We start from the raw sequence: 16,819 nt of genomic DNA, 5'->3' as shown, positions 1-16,819 counted from the left end.
TGTTATCAGTGTCATGAAATCAGAGTAAGATATAAAGATTCTTAGTGGTGGTAGGCGGGGGGTCATCCTGATGAAAATTGAAAAATTAACCACAAAAAAATTTTGGGAAGTCACCAGAACTGTGCAGTGTGTATTCAGAGAGGGGCATAGAATTAATATGAATAATGGAAAGGCTCATTTTTAATTTTAAAAGCAGCTGATTGACAGGTGATTGGTATTTTATTTGTCTATTGGAAGAGGTAACTGATAAGAACTGGATTTTGGCCAGCATCTCATAGACATTGATATATGGAGGAAATGGTAAATAAGTGACTGCAGCTGAGGTCACTAAACACAAAGGCCAGCTGAGGGTGAACTTCACTGGTCCAGTGTTATGAGGAAGCTTTTTTATGCATAGTCATACCTCTTAAATATTTGTGCTGAATAAGTGTGTGAAGAAAAGCTGAAATGAAATTTGGCAACTTGCAATATACAGCACAGACAATCTGGTAGATAACAGTGGAAAACTGCCCTCTGCTGCATATACTGTGAATCAGTCGAGATCAGCTTTGCAGGCAGTTGGCTGATAACTCTCAGGTGATCCACAGCAGGTGTAGTTTGTCTGGGTTTGGAGTGAATGAATAACAAACAGCAAGTTTTACTTTCTGTATGGAGGAAGACACAATCAGTACTCTAAGCAAAATGAGCAGAAGTAAATATTCAATTACGATTGGAAACATTGTTTTAAAACATACAATTATACATATGTTTTCTGTGACCCTGAAGCAGCTTTGTGAAGTTTGAGGAAACTGCTTGCGATCACTTGGACTTAAGGTCAGCAGATTTTCAAAGGAAAGCCTGAATTATGGAGATTGAAAGATGTGTCTTTCCCTATTTAGGGACAGTCTAAAGTGAGGTATCCAGAGTTTTGGAGCTTGACTCATAATAAGAACTTGAAATCAAGATAGTGTCACCCCTCCTGCATTGATGTTGTTTTTTTGTCCAGCAGTTGTGCTCCAACCTAATGGAAGAGCAATGTGAAATAGCTGGAGGACCCAACAAGTGCAGTAAATTGTAACATGCAGTATGTGACACATAGAAAATAGTTGAGAGATCACAGACTATTTAAAAGGAAGATAACTCACCCATCCAACCCTGGGCACAGACTCTCTGAACTTCTTCCTTCAGGAAAAGCTTAAAAACTCTCACTCATTATACAGTGAAATGTAGCTCAGCTCAGTGGTGGTCTAGAATATTGCTTATATCAGTTTATGCTGTATGGAAGACAGTTGTATAAGGCTGCAACAAATTATTATTTTCATTATCTACTGATCAACCGATTAGTTTTTTTAATTAATCAGCTCATGGTTTGTTCTATAGAAGGGCAACACATTTTTTAAAAATCCCATTATGAATTCCCAAAGCAAATAGTTGACCATTATTAATGGACTAATCATTCTAGCTCTAAAGGTTTTGAGCACTTACAGATTTCACTTGAGATTTTCACTTCAGAGTTTGGTGAGGCAGGTTTTTGCAGCTCGTTTTGTGTATTGGTGAAAAGAATACTGTAATCATGTCCATCCATTTCTCATTAAATATATTTGTCTTAAATGTATCATGTCCACTCAACATCCCAATAATTAGCCTGTCCTGTCCTTTAGCGGTTGCACAGTGCAAGTTATAACAGGGGTTTTATATTTCACGACAATGTGCACATGGGTTGTGATAGCTCATTTTTATATTGTTCATCAAACGCTAGTCAAGGATTTCACACATGTTTTAACTAAATACCTGGCAGAGCACAGAGTTTAATAACTCTTTTCAATGATAATACCTGTTTTGAAGATGGATGAATGTGTAATTTAGATCTGAGAAATTTAGGTCTTCATATTTGACCTTCGTAATACAAAATTAATTAAATTTGTAATTCATTCTCTCTTTAGATGATGAAGGGCAGAAGAGTGTAATGTCTTTAATGAAATGAATATAAGTGACAGACAGTGAATAGGATTTTTATCAGGCTCCTCAAAGGGTTTTGCTCCTATGAACCTGCCAATATGACTTTATGATGTTCAAGGATTTTGTCAAAATTGCTGTTCACCCTCACCGAATTCCACTTCCATCAAAAACAGGCTAAACTATAGAAAGTTTTAACATAGAGGGTCTGCAAACAACTTTTAAACCCTGTGTTGAATCCAAAGATGAACAGTATGCCGGTGTCATAAGGTGTCAGCATGGCCTTCAATTTAAATGTATGTGTTGCATTTCTCATAATGGCTGTGGTTTCACTCTTGTATCTGTTTTACGATTTGTGGTATTTTGAGTATGTTTTCATGTTTGTTTTAGGGGACACCATACATTTCAACATCGACATCCTTACATTAGGGTTTCCATCCTGTAAGAAAATCCTGTAAGACCCACGTTCAGCACAGATTATGAGGAAGGTTGTCTAACAGCATTACTGCTAAATCAAGATTACGATGTGACTTAGTTAGTGTAATGATGTAGTTAATGTTGTGGAAATATCAGTCACATTGAATTGAGCAAGCTGTAATGTGACTGGTAATTTGCACTTGTGTTTTTTAGAGCATGAGCTGAAAATTTGTGAGTGACGATACTGTGGCTGAGAGTGATGCTGTAACTCTGCTGATTGATTTGTTGGTCATATTTTCCAGCAGTCCTTTTGGGCTGATGGTAGGCTATGGGATATGTAAGCGAGCTCACTAAGTTACACCAGGTATTAGCAGTATCCTTCATCTCTTAACAGCCACCATACATGTCTGAGCCACAGCTACGCCGTCCCTTTAGGCCTGTGTTCGTCAGCAGGGATTTGTGGTGCAGCTCTACACAGAGTGCAGTCAACCTTGTGGTTCCAGTCTAATCCAGCAGGGCTGTGGTTATATTAAAGAGGTGATGTTATGGTGTCTTAGTCACTGTGTCATGACACCTTCTGGGTTAATGGTCTGTATTTGATAGAAAGTACTCAGATAAAATAAAAAACCAATGGTTCAAGTACGGCTTTGTAGTAAGAAAACAAATACTGCTGCACATACTATTTTGATAAAGTCTGATTCACGTTTTGAGTCGATGACAAATAAAATGAATAAGCCTTTGAATGTGGGAAAATCTGCTTTATTATTTACACAGTAGCAAGATAGTCACAACACTACTGTGTCTAAAGCAGATTCTTTTGTGGGATGCACTTAACAACTTTAGGATGTCACAAAATACAGCACAACACAATAGTTAATAAAAGTAATAATTATACAAAAAATAACTAAATATGCACCTCTATGTGTATTAACACTTATTTTACCTTAACACTTTTATTCTTAGTGTGCATTTATTTTTGACAAAGCAAGTAAAGTCCACTGAAATATCATCAAGTATCTCCTCTTAATAAGTCACTTGATATTCTTTTGATCACTTTAATCATACAGTCAGATTTGATTTCCTTTGATTAAAAGGTTAAAAGTCTGTGGATGTCTTTCATTATTATTATTATTGTTATTTATGTCATTTAGTGTACCTGTTGCTTCTCCATGTCTGTACCGTATAGTGTTACTGCTGTTACCATCACATTACCACGTGTGACCAGCAGATGGCAACATTGGCTACATTCTTTGGTAAACAAGAGCCCTAAACCAAGCTTAACAGTCCAACTTGCTCCACTACTGGGAATACGTGTCAGTTGGTCATATTTGGCATGGCCTGTAAAACCCTGAGTCTATATTCAAAAAACAAATTTTATTTAAATTACAAAACTCTTTGGACAACACACTGTTCAAGAAGTGGAGTTTTTTTGGAGTGCACAGGCTGATGTGAGCTATTTGGCCACTCTGTAACAAAGTAAGGTGTGTTATTAAGTGATTTACGGTATATGTTTCATTCTGACTGATTTTTTTCAGTTTTTTCAATGTTTTACTGCAATGTCCAAACCAAGTTTTACTTACAAAAATGTGTTTAGTCAGCATATCCACATTACTGTTGGTTCCCTTTACATGCTGGCTTCCACAAAGAGATTTCAGCTGTCATCATATAAATGTCATTAAAATGTAGTTAAAACAGTTGTGATTTGTTACAAAGTATGGTGCATGTTTACAAGGATTTTATTTAAGATGCAAAGTCAAGCTGGCAGGTTGATAGTTTAACTAGTCTATAGTAATATCACAAATCTATTGTGTCAGTATGAATAGAGAGCCACACTGTGGGTTATGGCTCAAAGAGTTTTCACAATAGAAATTCGGCTCATGCCTGTGCCTCTCATCCAAGGAGTTGTTTTGATCATCTGAGTCAGATTCAAGTACGGACCTTATCTTGAGCCCAGGGCTTTGACGAGAGGTGGGGGGGGGGGGGGGGGGGCTGTGTGGGTGATGCTAGGTAGATGGGTTGGTCTCATCTGGAGCTTGAGAAGGCCACCCGGGAGAGGTGCTGCCGGAAAGGGCCCAACCGTGGTGGTCCCCGGTGAGCCTAGAGTCTAAAAGAGTTTCCTTCATTTGCTGGTTCTCCCTGGTTGCTGCCTGCCACACCACCTCCAGCTCTTCCTCTACCTCCCTGGAGAAGCAAAGAGAGGAGGAAATTAAATACAAAATAATTTTTTCTGAAAATTTCATCTGACAAGGAAACAAAAACTCAGAGAGAAAATAATACTATGTAGACTGACTTAATTGAAAATGAACGAAGAATGCGAACAGTGCTAATACACTTAAGGTAAGTGTGTGTGTGTGTTTGTGCGTGTAGTACGTGAGGTACGTGTGCTTAGCTTGAATAACAGGGGATGAACTGCATGGCTGTGGTCATGAAAATCCATTATGTGTCAATGGGATCAGGATGACCACAGGAAAACCTGAGAGTATCTCTACTGTCTTACACAGTGGAAATCAGTGGAGTCATCTCCGGTTCCTACAGTGCAATCGCCACCACCATCATGACTACAGCACACAGTGGTGACATCCCAGAGGAGCATTGGCTGCAAAGGCTTCCATTTTCATACTTCTGTAACCATTGTGTTGCCCTAAAGCACCTCAGGACTGCCCATTCTCACCTGCCCTTATCCAAAAACAAACAGCATGCATCTTCTTTCCCAATTATTTCTTAAGTAGTGCCTGAAGAATTGTATTTAGTAATGGATATAGAGAAAAAGGCCCACAGGATGTGATAAAGCAGAATTGTGACTGCAGGTGGTTCACAACACTGAGACGACAAAATGTAGAGTTTCAACATGAGTAAACTGAAGGACATCCTGTTTAAAATCTGTATTATTTTATATATACACACAGAGTGCTAACACAATATCCAGAGTACCGACACTGTGCAGAGCACTACATTGCTCTCATTATCTCTTGAATGGTGCAGCTCTGAGCTCTTATCAGTTATCTTGTGATGTCAGTTACAATGCTTGTAAAAAGGCTGTCTACCCAACCAGACAGAAAACTAAATGGTAAATGGACTGTGTTTGTAGAGTGCCTTTCTAGTCTTCAGACCATTCAAAGCGCTTTTACACTACAAGCCACATTTAACCATTCAGACACACATTCACACACTGATGGTACAGCCTTTGGTGGGAATTTGTGGGTATCTTGCCCAATGACACTTCGTCATGTTGACTGGAGGAGCCGGGAATCAAACCACTGATATTCCAATTAGTGGGCGACCTGCTTTACCTCCTGAGCAACAAACGCCCCAAGACTAGCTGCTCAATTGTATTTTCAAAGTATAAAAATAAATAAGGATTTAAACAGCTGTTAACAACACAGAGAAAGATGGAATAAATATATTAAATGTGCTCTTAGTTGTCTTCTAGTTTGAAATCCTTGAACGTGTGTGTGTGTATATGTCTGTGTGTCAGCCTAAAAATCAATGCCAGCAGTCAGCTACCATAGGTGTCTATGACATGCACTAATGAAATCAAGATGCTATATCACTGTGAATGGCAGTGTTCTGTCCAGGTAAAACAAACCACACTTAGGATTGGATTAAACCTCATTACATTTTATGATTACACACATTGATCAACTAGTGGCCCAAACACCCCCTCCTTCAATAAGATATTATCAATAAAACATCAGTGTGTCTGATGGCTTTATAGTAATTCCTGCTGGCCATAACACTCACTTCTGCGAGTATTAAGGATGTGCACTTCCTCATCAAATAAACTCCCCAGGCACAATGCAGGAATAAGTGGAGTGTTTCTAAATAAAGCAGCAATCATTGGGCTCAGCCAGGGTGTTATACTGCATTCAGATCATATGGGAATAACTGTCAGAGTGGCATGACAGATGTGTTCACACATTCAGACTCAACTGATGCCATAGGCGGCACTTTTCTGAGGTTTCCTTCCATAGTGAGTTATTTAACTTTGAGAAACATTAGTCTATTTAGCCAGTCAAATGAGCGATGTGATGACATTTGAGTCTGGTCACGCTGTGGTCATAAAATTAGTTCAAGTTTCAATGTGTGACATGTGTTCAAATACCACGGATTGTGGTAGAGAAAAAAAAAATCAACCATGTTAAATGTTTCTTGAGCTCGAGAAGTTACCCATCACACTGTCAGAGGGATGTTGCAGTTATTTGATCCATTACTTTGAGCTGTAATCTGTTTAAGGTATAAGACCATCAACCAATCTGCTTTTTTTTTGGTTTGTCACTATTTCTAAAGGAGATGAAAAAATAAGGACATAATGTTTTTTACTTTATTAATTTACATGTGTATTTGAGTTGCATAAATTGAAAATGACCAAACTAAACTAAACTAAAAAACCTCACATTAGTGGCCACAACACAAACTGTAATCTGTGTTTCAGAGTTTCAGTTTTAGCCACAACATTTAATGAGATTAGGAAATAGTGACATATTTGAGAACTAACAAGTCAGGCTGAAAAAAACCCAGCAGCCATAGATCTAGAAAATTATGATAATGTCTACTAACTTTGTATATTCTGCATATTATTGACCAAAAAAAACTCCTACACATCATGACATTCACATTTTTAAGTTTCTGCTTGTGCAATATACAGTATAAGATCAACTCAAACTAAATTCTCAACATGCTCATGGGCCAGTTCTAATCATTCTTTGGCTTTTTGGTTTTTTAAGTGCAAGAAAAACAACACTGGGACAAGTACAAGCATGCTGGATCAATTAACTTCTTTAAAAACCCACTACTTCACTAGGGCAGGAAAGAAGGAGAGATGGTGATAACAAAAGAGTAACAGCTCCATAGAGGCAGCATATAATTACCTGTGTGTGCTGCAATTGTTACAATGGATGATGCATCAAAGCTCCTCTGTCATACGTTTTTCACACGTCAGCGACTAAAGCAATCAGCTGCTCTGTCTGGACTCAGTTAGCCAGCATTATTATATGCTGGCACCAATTAACACCAGCACACTGTATGTCAGGTAATCTGTGTACCGTCTGCTGCCTTGAAGAAGGTGAACATACTGCACCTCCACATTCTGGGAGCTAAGTTCATAAATGTTTAAAAATGTAAACAGTAAACCTCCGCTTACGATGCATAGATAAAGTCGGGGATGTAGTAGTAGTAGTAGTAGTAGTAGTAGTAATTTCACTGCCTTTAACGTTGCAGTCTGCTGTGTTTTTGTACATGAAACAATGAAATCTCTTCAATCTTCTTTTGAAACCAGAACATTTGCTCATAAAAACGAAGATTGTGAACCTACATGTTAACATTATTATTATAAACATGTTAGCATGCCGATGTTGGCATTTCGCCAAAAGCACCGGTGTGCCTCACAGAGCCGATAACATGTCTGGAGCCTCACATGTCAAAAAAATTGTAGAAAGCCTTTTGTGTAAAATCTGATAAATTGCCTCAAGTGAAAATGACCAAATCCTGAAAACGTGTGGAACAAATAAGATAATAGCTCTGGTTCTGCTGCATCTAAAACTGTTCATTCTGAGTTTGTTAATGTTATAATACCTACCAGTTAGTCTCAAGGTAAGAAAACTATGGTTAAAAACTGCAGGGACCCTGTTTGTGAAGAAATATCTGGACAAGACTATGACCGTAATCTAGTCAAGTAGTTTTATTTGCATAACCAAAACTTACCCATACAGACGGGAGATCAAAAAAGGTCATATAAACACTTTTTATATCTGGGGGACATTTTAATGATCAGAACACTGACCTCTGCTATTGTTTAGGACTTGATTACTGTGGTCTCTACCTTGAGAACAGACTAGACAATGTGGTGCCTCATTTTTAATTAAAGATGTTTCTTTCAGTCATTGACTGGGACCAAAAACATTTTGTCCCTCCCCTGTCTCTCCTGAGAGAAAAACCTCACAAACTCCACCGTCTGCTAATTACCTCCAACTCAAACTGCATGCGCACATGCGTTACCCATGGCAACCACCCTCATCATTGTTCCCTATGAAGCTACGCAACAAACAAAGAAATCTTGCAGCTATAAGAGATGGAAAATTCAATAGCGGTCTATGTTTGTGTGTGTGTGTATGCATGTTTTGGTGGGATAACTTTGGGGACCACTGGGCCACACAGCTGCAGTCTGACCTATAGAGAAAGGCTCAGCAGCAGCTCCGATGCCACGGTACATGTTTCAGTAAGCTGCAGCCATCTGAGGATTTGGTCTATCGCTCTGCAACAGAACAACATGCTACTCATTATTCTTTGCCCTGTTAGCCCAGAAACTACCATTATTCTGTGTTATTCTGAGCAGTAGAGTGTTTATATAGCAGGTCTGGCTGCGAGACAGCCACAGGGAACAGCACTTCCACTAGTACTGGACAATCATTTTAAGAAAGTCTTGGACCTCTGTTCTGAGTAGAAGAGTGTCATATTAGTATAAGTACTTATACACTCATGTACAAGTGATAGATCAAATCAGACAATGGCTGAGTAGTAATAGTATTAGTTACGTGTCTGACATTTGTACATATGACCTGTTTTCCAAAATTGAATCGGCATATTCTGAGATCTGTTTCTGATGAGAGAAACCCATTACAAGTTTTGAATTTGACATCCAACTTTGCCCAGCACAAACTTGGTCTTAATCCCATTTTATTACTATGATAAAAGACACAAATTACATTGTAACACTATGAACTACTAACATATCAACTGTGGTTTATGTCGGTAGGCATGAGCCATAGCATGTAGGTGCAGGTTGCAGAAGGGATTATGGATAACCTATGTGATCTGAGTCCCACTATCAGCAAAGTATTCCTTTACCAGCCTTCTACCTGCATTAAACCACAAAACAAACCTTTCAGAGAGCAGCTGGAGAGCAATGGGTACAAAATAAATATAGTAGCTTTGATTGCAAAGGTCACTATACTGCATAATCAACATTCATCACTGTCATCTGGTAAAGAACATACTCGTCACAGTGTTAAGTGCTTTTCAGCAGATATATTCTTGAAACAAGATGTAGGAAGTCATAAAAGACTTGGTTACTTCTAGAATTAGTCAAATCACTGAGGCTGATGTGATACGCACATTGATAGTGATGCATTGCCAACAATGAAAGATACATATGACGCAACTACCATGTGATATGATTCACAATCGACACACAATTTGATTCAATGCAATAGAAAGGAATGATGCTATATGCAATTCAGTATGATATAGATAGTTTGATTTTATTTCTTAATGATACAGCAAATCCTAAATTAATTTTAAAGGGTCTATTTTACTTCAAGTATTGGTTTCTCTAGCACTGCAACTCAGTAAGCATTTCTGCTGGTCCTTTTTGACCTCTATAAACAAAAGAAAATTTGACCTTTCACAAACAAGTCTTTTCACAAGTTCTTCGTACTGTAGTGTTCTCTGTCTGTAGTTTACATGCATATCCTCCGTGACCCAAACAAATACTGTCAAAACAGTTTAATAATCCAATTATTCCGATGTGCGGAACTTTCAAACCTATAACGTTAGCTGCCAAGACACGAATAACACGAGAGCCACGTTCCCCCCTCTGATCCTCTCCGCTGTGCTGCAGCACACTCACAAACACTCCTCAACCTGTTGGGAAAGCAACGGATAATTGAGTACTACTAAAATGTGTTTATCTGCATTCACGGGCTTTAGCATTAATTATGTATCAGGTCCCCCATGTGTACACCATTAACATAAAATAATGTCAGCGATTTTCACTGCATATTTTCCAGTGTGTGAAAACAGGAGAGATTAAAGCTGAAGCAACCAGGGGCCTCAACAGGCATGAAAGGAAGAGGACTGAATTAAAATTAGGACTGAGTTGTTGAACCAATTTTTTTAAAATAAATGTTCACCCTGCATGTAACAGGCAGGCGCTGTGCTCCCCGACTTTCTAAACTTATTCTGCCCATTTTACACTAATTTCAAACAAAATGTAATATGTGATAATAATATTTCAAAAACTCCTTCTTAAGAAAATCAAAGCTATTCTCTAAACCCATTCTACATATTCTATACACCATTATCACGTCAAAACATTCACCACTGCACATACCATATACATGTTTTCAATTAATTCATCAACCTACAAATACTTTACACCTGTTACATAAACCCATACAACTGTATATTCTTTACTCACTGTCAACCCATTCTTAATACCATTTTAACCCGTTCCAGCCATTTCAACCAATTATAAAGCTTTCCCCACAAACCCCTGAACACATATTTTATCCAACCAATCCAAAATCTTTCCGAATGTTGTATGCAATTAGCTAAAAGAAATCAAAATATGTAAAGTTAATCAAAAGATAAAGATAATCTTCCCTCATATGTAGCAGTTCTTTCTATAGTTTGTGGGTTGGTATAGGGAAGATAGGGCTGCTTTTAAGGGAGGAAAGTGATCTGAAGGCTCAGTTCCCTCCTGAGCTCCTGGAAGTCTCAGGCTGTGCTGCCTCCCTGGAGGCTACGCAGAACTCAGCAGGCAGGCGGCCATCACAACCTATCAGTATCTCTGCGGCGGCAGCATGGGCAGAATACAAAGCAGTGGATCAGAGAGAAAAGAGAATGAGGATGATATAGATTTTTCCTCTATGTGGAGGTGAGAAGTTTGACTTCAGCCTAGCAGATCACTACTGGGCTGAACTCCGGAAATCCTAGCTGAGAACAGGGAAAACTGGTTTCTCAAAAACCGATGGGTCCTGAAGGGTACAGTGCATGTATAGGTAAAGGTGATCTGGTGGTGAAAGTGGTTTCTCAAAGCCAGTGATGCAGTGGTTAGTGGTTTGGTAAAACCAGTAGGTTTTAGTACTGTGCATAATGTGTGTAGTAGTGTGTGTGTGATTTCTTGATCACCCTGGGCAGAGCACAACTGGATCTTCTAACAATCTGATTAGCTAGCTTTCATTTGATAGCTGCAGGCAGCGGGCCCAGAGAACAAGCTAAAAACAGACATACTGACAGGGGAACAAAGGGGAAGTGGGAGATTGTTTCAGGAGCAGCAAAGTACCACCAGGGATTTGTTTTTCCATCAGTGTCATACTATACTGTACCTGTCATTTCAAGCAATGTAATTCTTTGCCATGTCTTTGTATAATGACCAGAGTTACAAACATGTTGGTTTATCTCACCAGGACAATTCAATTAGCTTAATGCAGCAGCCTGAGGTTATCATTTACAAGCAGCAACCTTCACAAGATCGCTCTTCTCTTCTTACAAGTGTTTTTTCTCAAGAGTCAACAAGAAAAAAAACCACTGCATACATAAATAGAATACATACAGTATAAATACATACTCATTCTCATTATATTCAGTATCACATTTAATCAAACCAATTATTGCTCACCAACTGATGTTGTTTGCACACCAGGAGGTCTTTCTCTGTAATTCTAAAACAAAATGCTTGAGGCACTACTTCCTGCTGCAAAGCAGACGTGGTTGTTCATCCCCAGAAATCCCCCCAGATTAACTGATTTAGTGTGGAGAGAAATGTAAAAATGAAGCTGTATGGTCTTCTGTGTTCGCCGGTTTACGGTGATGTCAGCATCTAACTCCTGAACACGGCGATGAGAGTAGAAACTGTACAGCATATAGAGATAATACAGTGTTGTGTTGGTTGCTGCACAATGTGTTGCTGTTTTGTGTAGTTTTGTGTGTGTACTCCCAGTTGCGCATTGCATCGTTGAACTGGGTAAATGATGTCTGTAGCCCAACATATATTATATTCATTTTTAACATAATTAACACATAATATGAAAAGATCTCTAGTAATTAGTGGTGAAAGAATAATGGAGAAGATGTGGTCTCAGCAGGACGTTTAACAGCTCAAATAGAATCAGTGCTCTCTTGTGGACAAGATGTGTAATAGCAACACTGTTTCTAAATTAACTCGCACATCTAACTGCATCACAACATATCTTTGACATTGATGTGCTGTATTTTATTCTTATTTTACAGATACTGATACATCTGCATTATGTTAAGCTAAAATCAGCTGATAATTAACCATACAGATGTGCTATGTGGTTATTCTTGTTGAAATATTCAAAATTTCAGAATAAGACAGATGATTTACAGCTCTATTGTCTAGACATATCTCTCTCTCGCTCTCTCTCTCTCTGTTTCTAGTCAGTAATTGTTTTGTGTTGTTGATATGACCGGCTCTGCCTCCATGCACCTTATTGCTGCCTGTCATTGTCTCTCTCCATTATTTATTTTTTTTATTAAGCTACACACACACACACACACACACACACACACACACACACACACACACACACACACACACACACACAATCACCTGTGTCTTTCTTTTCCTCCTCTCATTCACACACTCTCTCCCTACTCTCCTCCCTTTTTCCTGCTTGCCTGCCCCTTACCGCTCCTTCTCCACTCTCTCCTCCCTCTCTCTCTTTTTCCCTCTCCCTCCCCTCCTACCGCTTGGACTGCAGTAGTCTCTCCTCAGCCTCCTGTCTTTCTCTTAGCAGCCTCTGCAGGTGAAGGATCTCCCTCTGGTGGGAAGCTGTTCTCCCCTCCGCTGCCTCCTCCAACGCTGCCAGTCTGGTTGACGCCTGCCTCCGGTACACCTGCACAGCACAGCACAGCAGAGCACACACACACACACACACACACACACACAGGAATGAGATGTGGAGTGTTGCTATGAAGGAGGTGGATTTACATGAAGGACAGCGCAGCTGAGACAAGTGGGATGGAGGAGGGGGAGTTGCACCCATTGGGACAAGGTGAGGAACAACACACACACACACACTCACAAATCTGCAGATCTTTTGTGGAAAGGCTGGTACCGCATTTTTTGTTTATTTGTTGCAGGGTGTGTTCTTGTCTGTCTGTGTATGTGTGTGTCAAGAAAATAATAGTCCTTTAGACTTACATTGAAGTTGTTGTATCAACAGAGCAGCAACTGTTGGGGCTGCTGACAGTTTTTAACTACTGCTGGTGGTGCAGCACACACACTCATACAGGTGGAGTACATGTTTACTGTTCTGTGAATTGGTTTACTGCAGCTGAGGGAGAATAACAGTCATGGCAATAAAGCAAAAAAGAGAGCAAGGCAAAGTGAAAACATTTTAAAGAGAGAAGAAGAGGTGGACGCACCCCTCCAAACACATAGAGGTTATAGATTCTGTGTGTTGCTGCTCTGCGGTTGGAGATTTAGTGATGAGGAAAACAAGGTCTGTGTAAGGACAGAGAGCTTGTGTGCTTAACTTCTACCAGGCTATTTATTTGTTTGTGTACGGAGGAGTTCATCACTATGTCTGCCTGGTAAAGGGTAAAACAATTAAGTTGTTTTGACTCTTTCACCCGACATCATTGTGGATTATAGACTGGTGCGCTTGTCTGGATTTGATTATGAGACATTTTGCAGAGGAGCAGTTAAGCACAATGTCTTGTTTTACTGCTGGTGATGAATTTGATACTGATTTATCTGCAAGGCTGTACTTCTGAAGCTACCATTTCCATTTTTGTAGTAATTATGATACCAAATCATCAATTATCCAAACATGTTCCTATTGCACACAGAAAGCAACAGCAAAGCATCTACCGTTCATTTACTATGTGTCTGCTCTGTATGAAGCATTTTTGGGGAAAGGTGCCAACAGATGTCGACTCCTTTTTTTTGTACGGCTAACCAATCACAATCAAGGAAAAGGTGGTATCCATGCTTTTCTCAACATCAAAAAACATGCAATAAGTAAGTACATGTGGAACAGACTTTGTAACAACTACGTGTGGCTGACTGAGTGGAAAACTAAGTAGTGGGATTAGATACAACACAGCTTCAGATAGCTGAAATCAACAGTGTGCTATGAAAATGAGGTGCTACACATGAACCTCACCTTTGAACTTCACTTCCCCCTCAGTGACCTTAAAGAAATGTCTCATAACTTTATCTATGACCACATGTAAGATTATTTTCTCACATTCTAACAATTTTCTAATAATAATAATAATCTAATATGCCATTTAATTTTGTCTTTAAATGTTTGGGTTCTTCAGAAACACAGCTTGCTCTCAAAGAAAAAGAAAAAGAAAAATGGGAGTAGGTAAAATGATCTTAGTAGCATGAGTGCAGAATGAGTGCAAATACAATGAAAAATAAGCATCATTAAACATTGTAGGCAAACAACACATTCTACATTTGTAACAAAACAAACAACTGATAGTTACTGCTAACATAAAAACAGAAACTAGTAACTTTATATGCTGACTTATTTTATTATTGGCTGGAATCCATGTGAGCTTGTGCGAATATAATTAGGCTGAATAATAAAATGGAATAGAAATATATGAAATTAGTTGAAAATTGAATTCTCGTGCTCATAGCTGAAAATTGAAGCCAGAGGAAAATATTATACATATAGAAGAAAAATACTAAGTTATACAAGTACATGTTAAAAAAAGCTAAAACCATCATTTTTGCCAAATTACATCATCTTCGCTGTCAGTGATGTCTCCACAACTCCGACGCCAGTTCCAAGAGATTTGCAACATGCAAGCTGCGACTTGCAACATGAGATCATTCCCTCTCGCGTTAATCACTCGCAAAGTCATCTGCAATTTGCAAGTGACACTCATTTGTGAAACAGAACAGAGGCACTATTTATAATCTGCATGTAAGCAAACTGCTTTTATGAAACAGGCTTCAGAGATATGTGCTTTCAAGGCTTTTGACAGGATTAGCCAGTGCATTCATTATCCAGCTTTACTTATGAACACGTTACCATTAGCTGATGGCTAGACATGTTGAGAAGAATTTTTTTTTTGTGACAGTAGGCAATTTGAAAATGTCTGTTTTACTACTTTAAATTATTGATAGCAGCTGCAGTTGCCCAGGAGCTTATTAGTATTTTGGTACAGTCTTTCTTTAAGCAACCAAGCATCAATAGTGTCAACCAATATTTAACAATTTGCATGGAAGCATCCTCAGACTAACAACTGTTAATTTTAGATATTGAAATGCTCTAGTTTTCACCTCAGTGTTGTTGTTAGACATGCTAAATGTGAGCTATGCTGGGCAGGTTAGAGGCCAAACAGTGCAGACGGTATGGAAGCAAGGCAAAAAATAAGCAAACACTGGGCTAAGCAGTTAATCATAGTCTCGAAAATAATGTGTCTGACTGATTAAGTATCTGATCTGGCTTTCATCTACCAACACCTTATAAACACTACTACAGTTGTGAGTGCAGGCTGGTGCACGTGTGTGTGTGTGTGTGTGTGTGTGTGTGTGTGTGTGTGTTTGTATCTGACAGCATGTACACAGCTCAGGACTTATGAATACACTGAAGAAGCACAAAGACAACATTCAACATTCAACAGATAGCTAAGAGTAACAGTACATCAGTATTAGTACATACTGTACATGCAGCAGCCTGATGTTCAATGTCACACAGGCTCTAGTTTCTAAAGAGCTGAACAGGCAATACAGTCTCTCCCACGTAATCCTGCAGAGGTGACATGCTCACCACACTTCTTCATCAGTGACCATCTAAGTGATTATTAGGTGGTGGCATATGTCGTCAGCCACCGTCCTGCTGCAGTCTGACGTACTTAGAGGTCGGCAACAATCACAGGCTATTTTCTCTTGACCTACTTCATGGGCAAGTTTACAAGTGTCTAGAATCAGCACAGTCTGTACAAGTGAAAGCTCTGATTCAAATTTCTAAGTGTTACATGCTATATGGGGTCATCCAAAACTGTGCATGATATCCTTTCGCTTATTATTTTGTTGTAGTTTGCTTGAGCTTTTCATTTACCAGATGATGTATTTTTCATAGAGGGTATTTGCAGTGCACACACACACACACACACACACACACACACACACACACACACAAAGAGAAGTCAAAGACACGGAGCAACACTCGAGATCAAACATGTTTGATAAAAATGAGCACATGCCAGACACGTTCAAGATGCACTCAACAAACATTAGAGAGCTCAGGAACAGCAGATTGCCGGCCTTCTCTTTAACAGGGTGGCTACAGGGTCCTGCTGACAAGTGGATTCTGAATATGCATCTGAAAACTAATCTGAATCTGGTCTCATTATACAGTGAGTACTTGGCTAATTAAGAGCCTTAGCCCTAAGATGAATATGGCCCTATAGCTCTCTTCCCACCTAGTGTGCTAATTCTCAGTTATGCTCTGTAATGAATAGAAGGGCTATTTTTCTGCTGAAGAACTATAATCTGGGAAGCTAAAAGTCTCCCAAGCTCCAGCCTGAAACTCCATCAAGCCTCCAGGGAGGCAGCAGGGCGCCAGATCAGCCCAGCTGAAGCAGTGACATTTAGCCCTCACAGCAAGCTGAACAGCGCCAAAACAATATATACCCCCTTCCAAGCTGAGCCCAGAGGCTGGCTGACCTTCCTCACAGTGTAACAACAAAAAATACT

General features: G+C 39.2%; 1 protein-coding gene across 1 annotated transcript in view; it reads right to left on the bottom strand.

The window, feature by feature from the left end:
• Window positions 1-3,783: 3,783 nt before the first annotated feature.
• cep89 (centrosomal protein 89) overlaps window positions 3,784-16,819 on the bottom strand; it is a 52,327-nt gene continuing 39,291 nt past the window's right edge. Inside the window, 2 exon segments of the mRNA XM_053319537.1 lie at window positions 3,784-4,533; window positions 12,841-12,989. Of these exon segments, the coding sequence (XP_053175512.1) occupies window positions 4,155-4,533; window positions 12,841-12,989 (528 nt within the window). The 3' untranslated portion in view covers window positions 3,784-4,154.

This window comes from Scomber japonicus, chromosome 1, assembly GCF_027409825.1.
Source record: "Scomber japonicus isolate fScoJap1 chromosome 1, fScoJap1.pri, whole genome shotgun sequence".
Lineage (NCBI taxonomy): Eukaryota > Metazoa > Chordata > Actinopteri > Scombriformes > Scombridae > Scomber > Scomber japonicus.
This window is presented reverse-complemented; position numbering and strand designations above follow the sequence as displayed.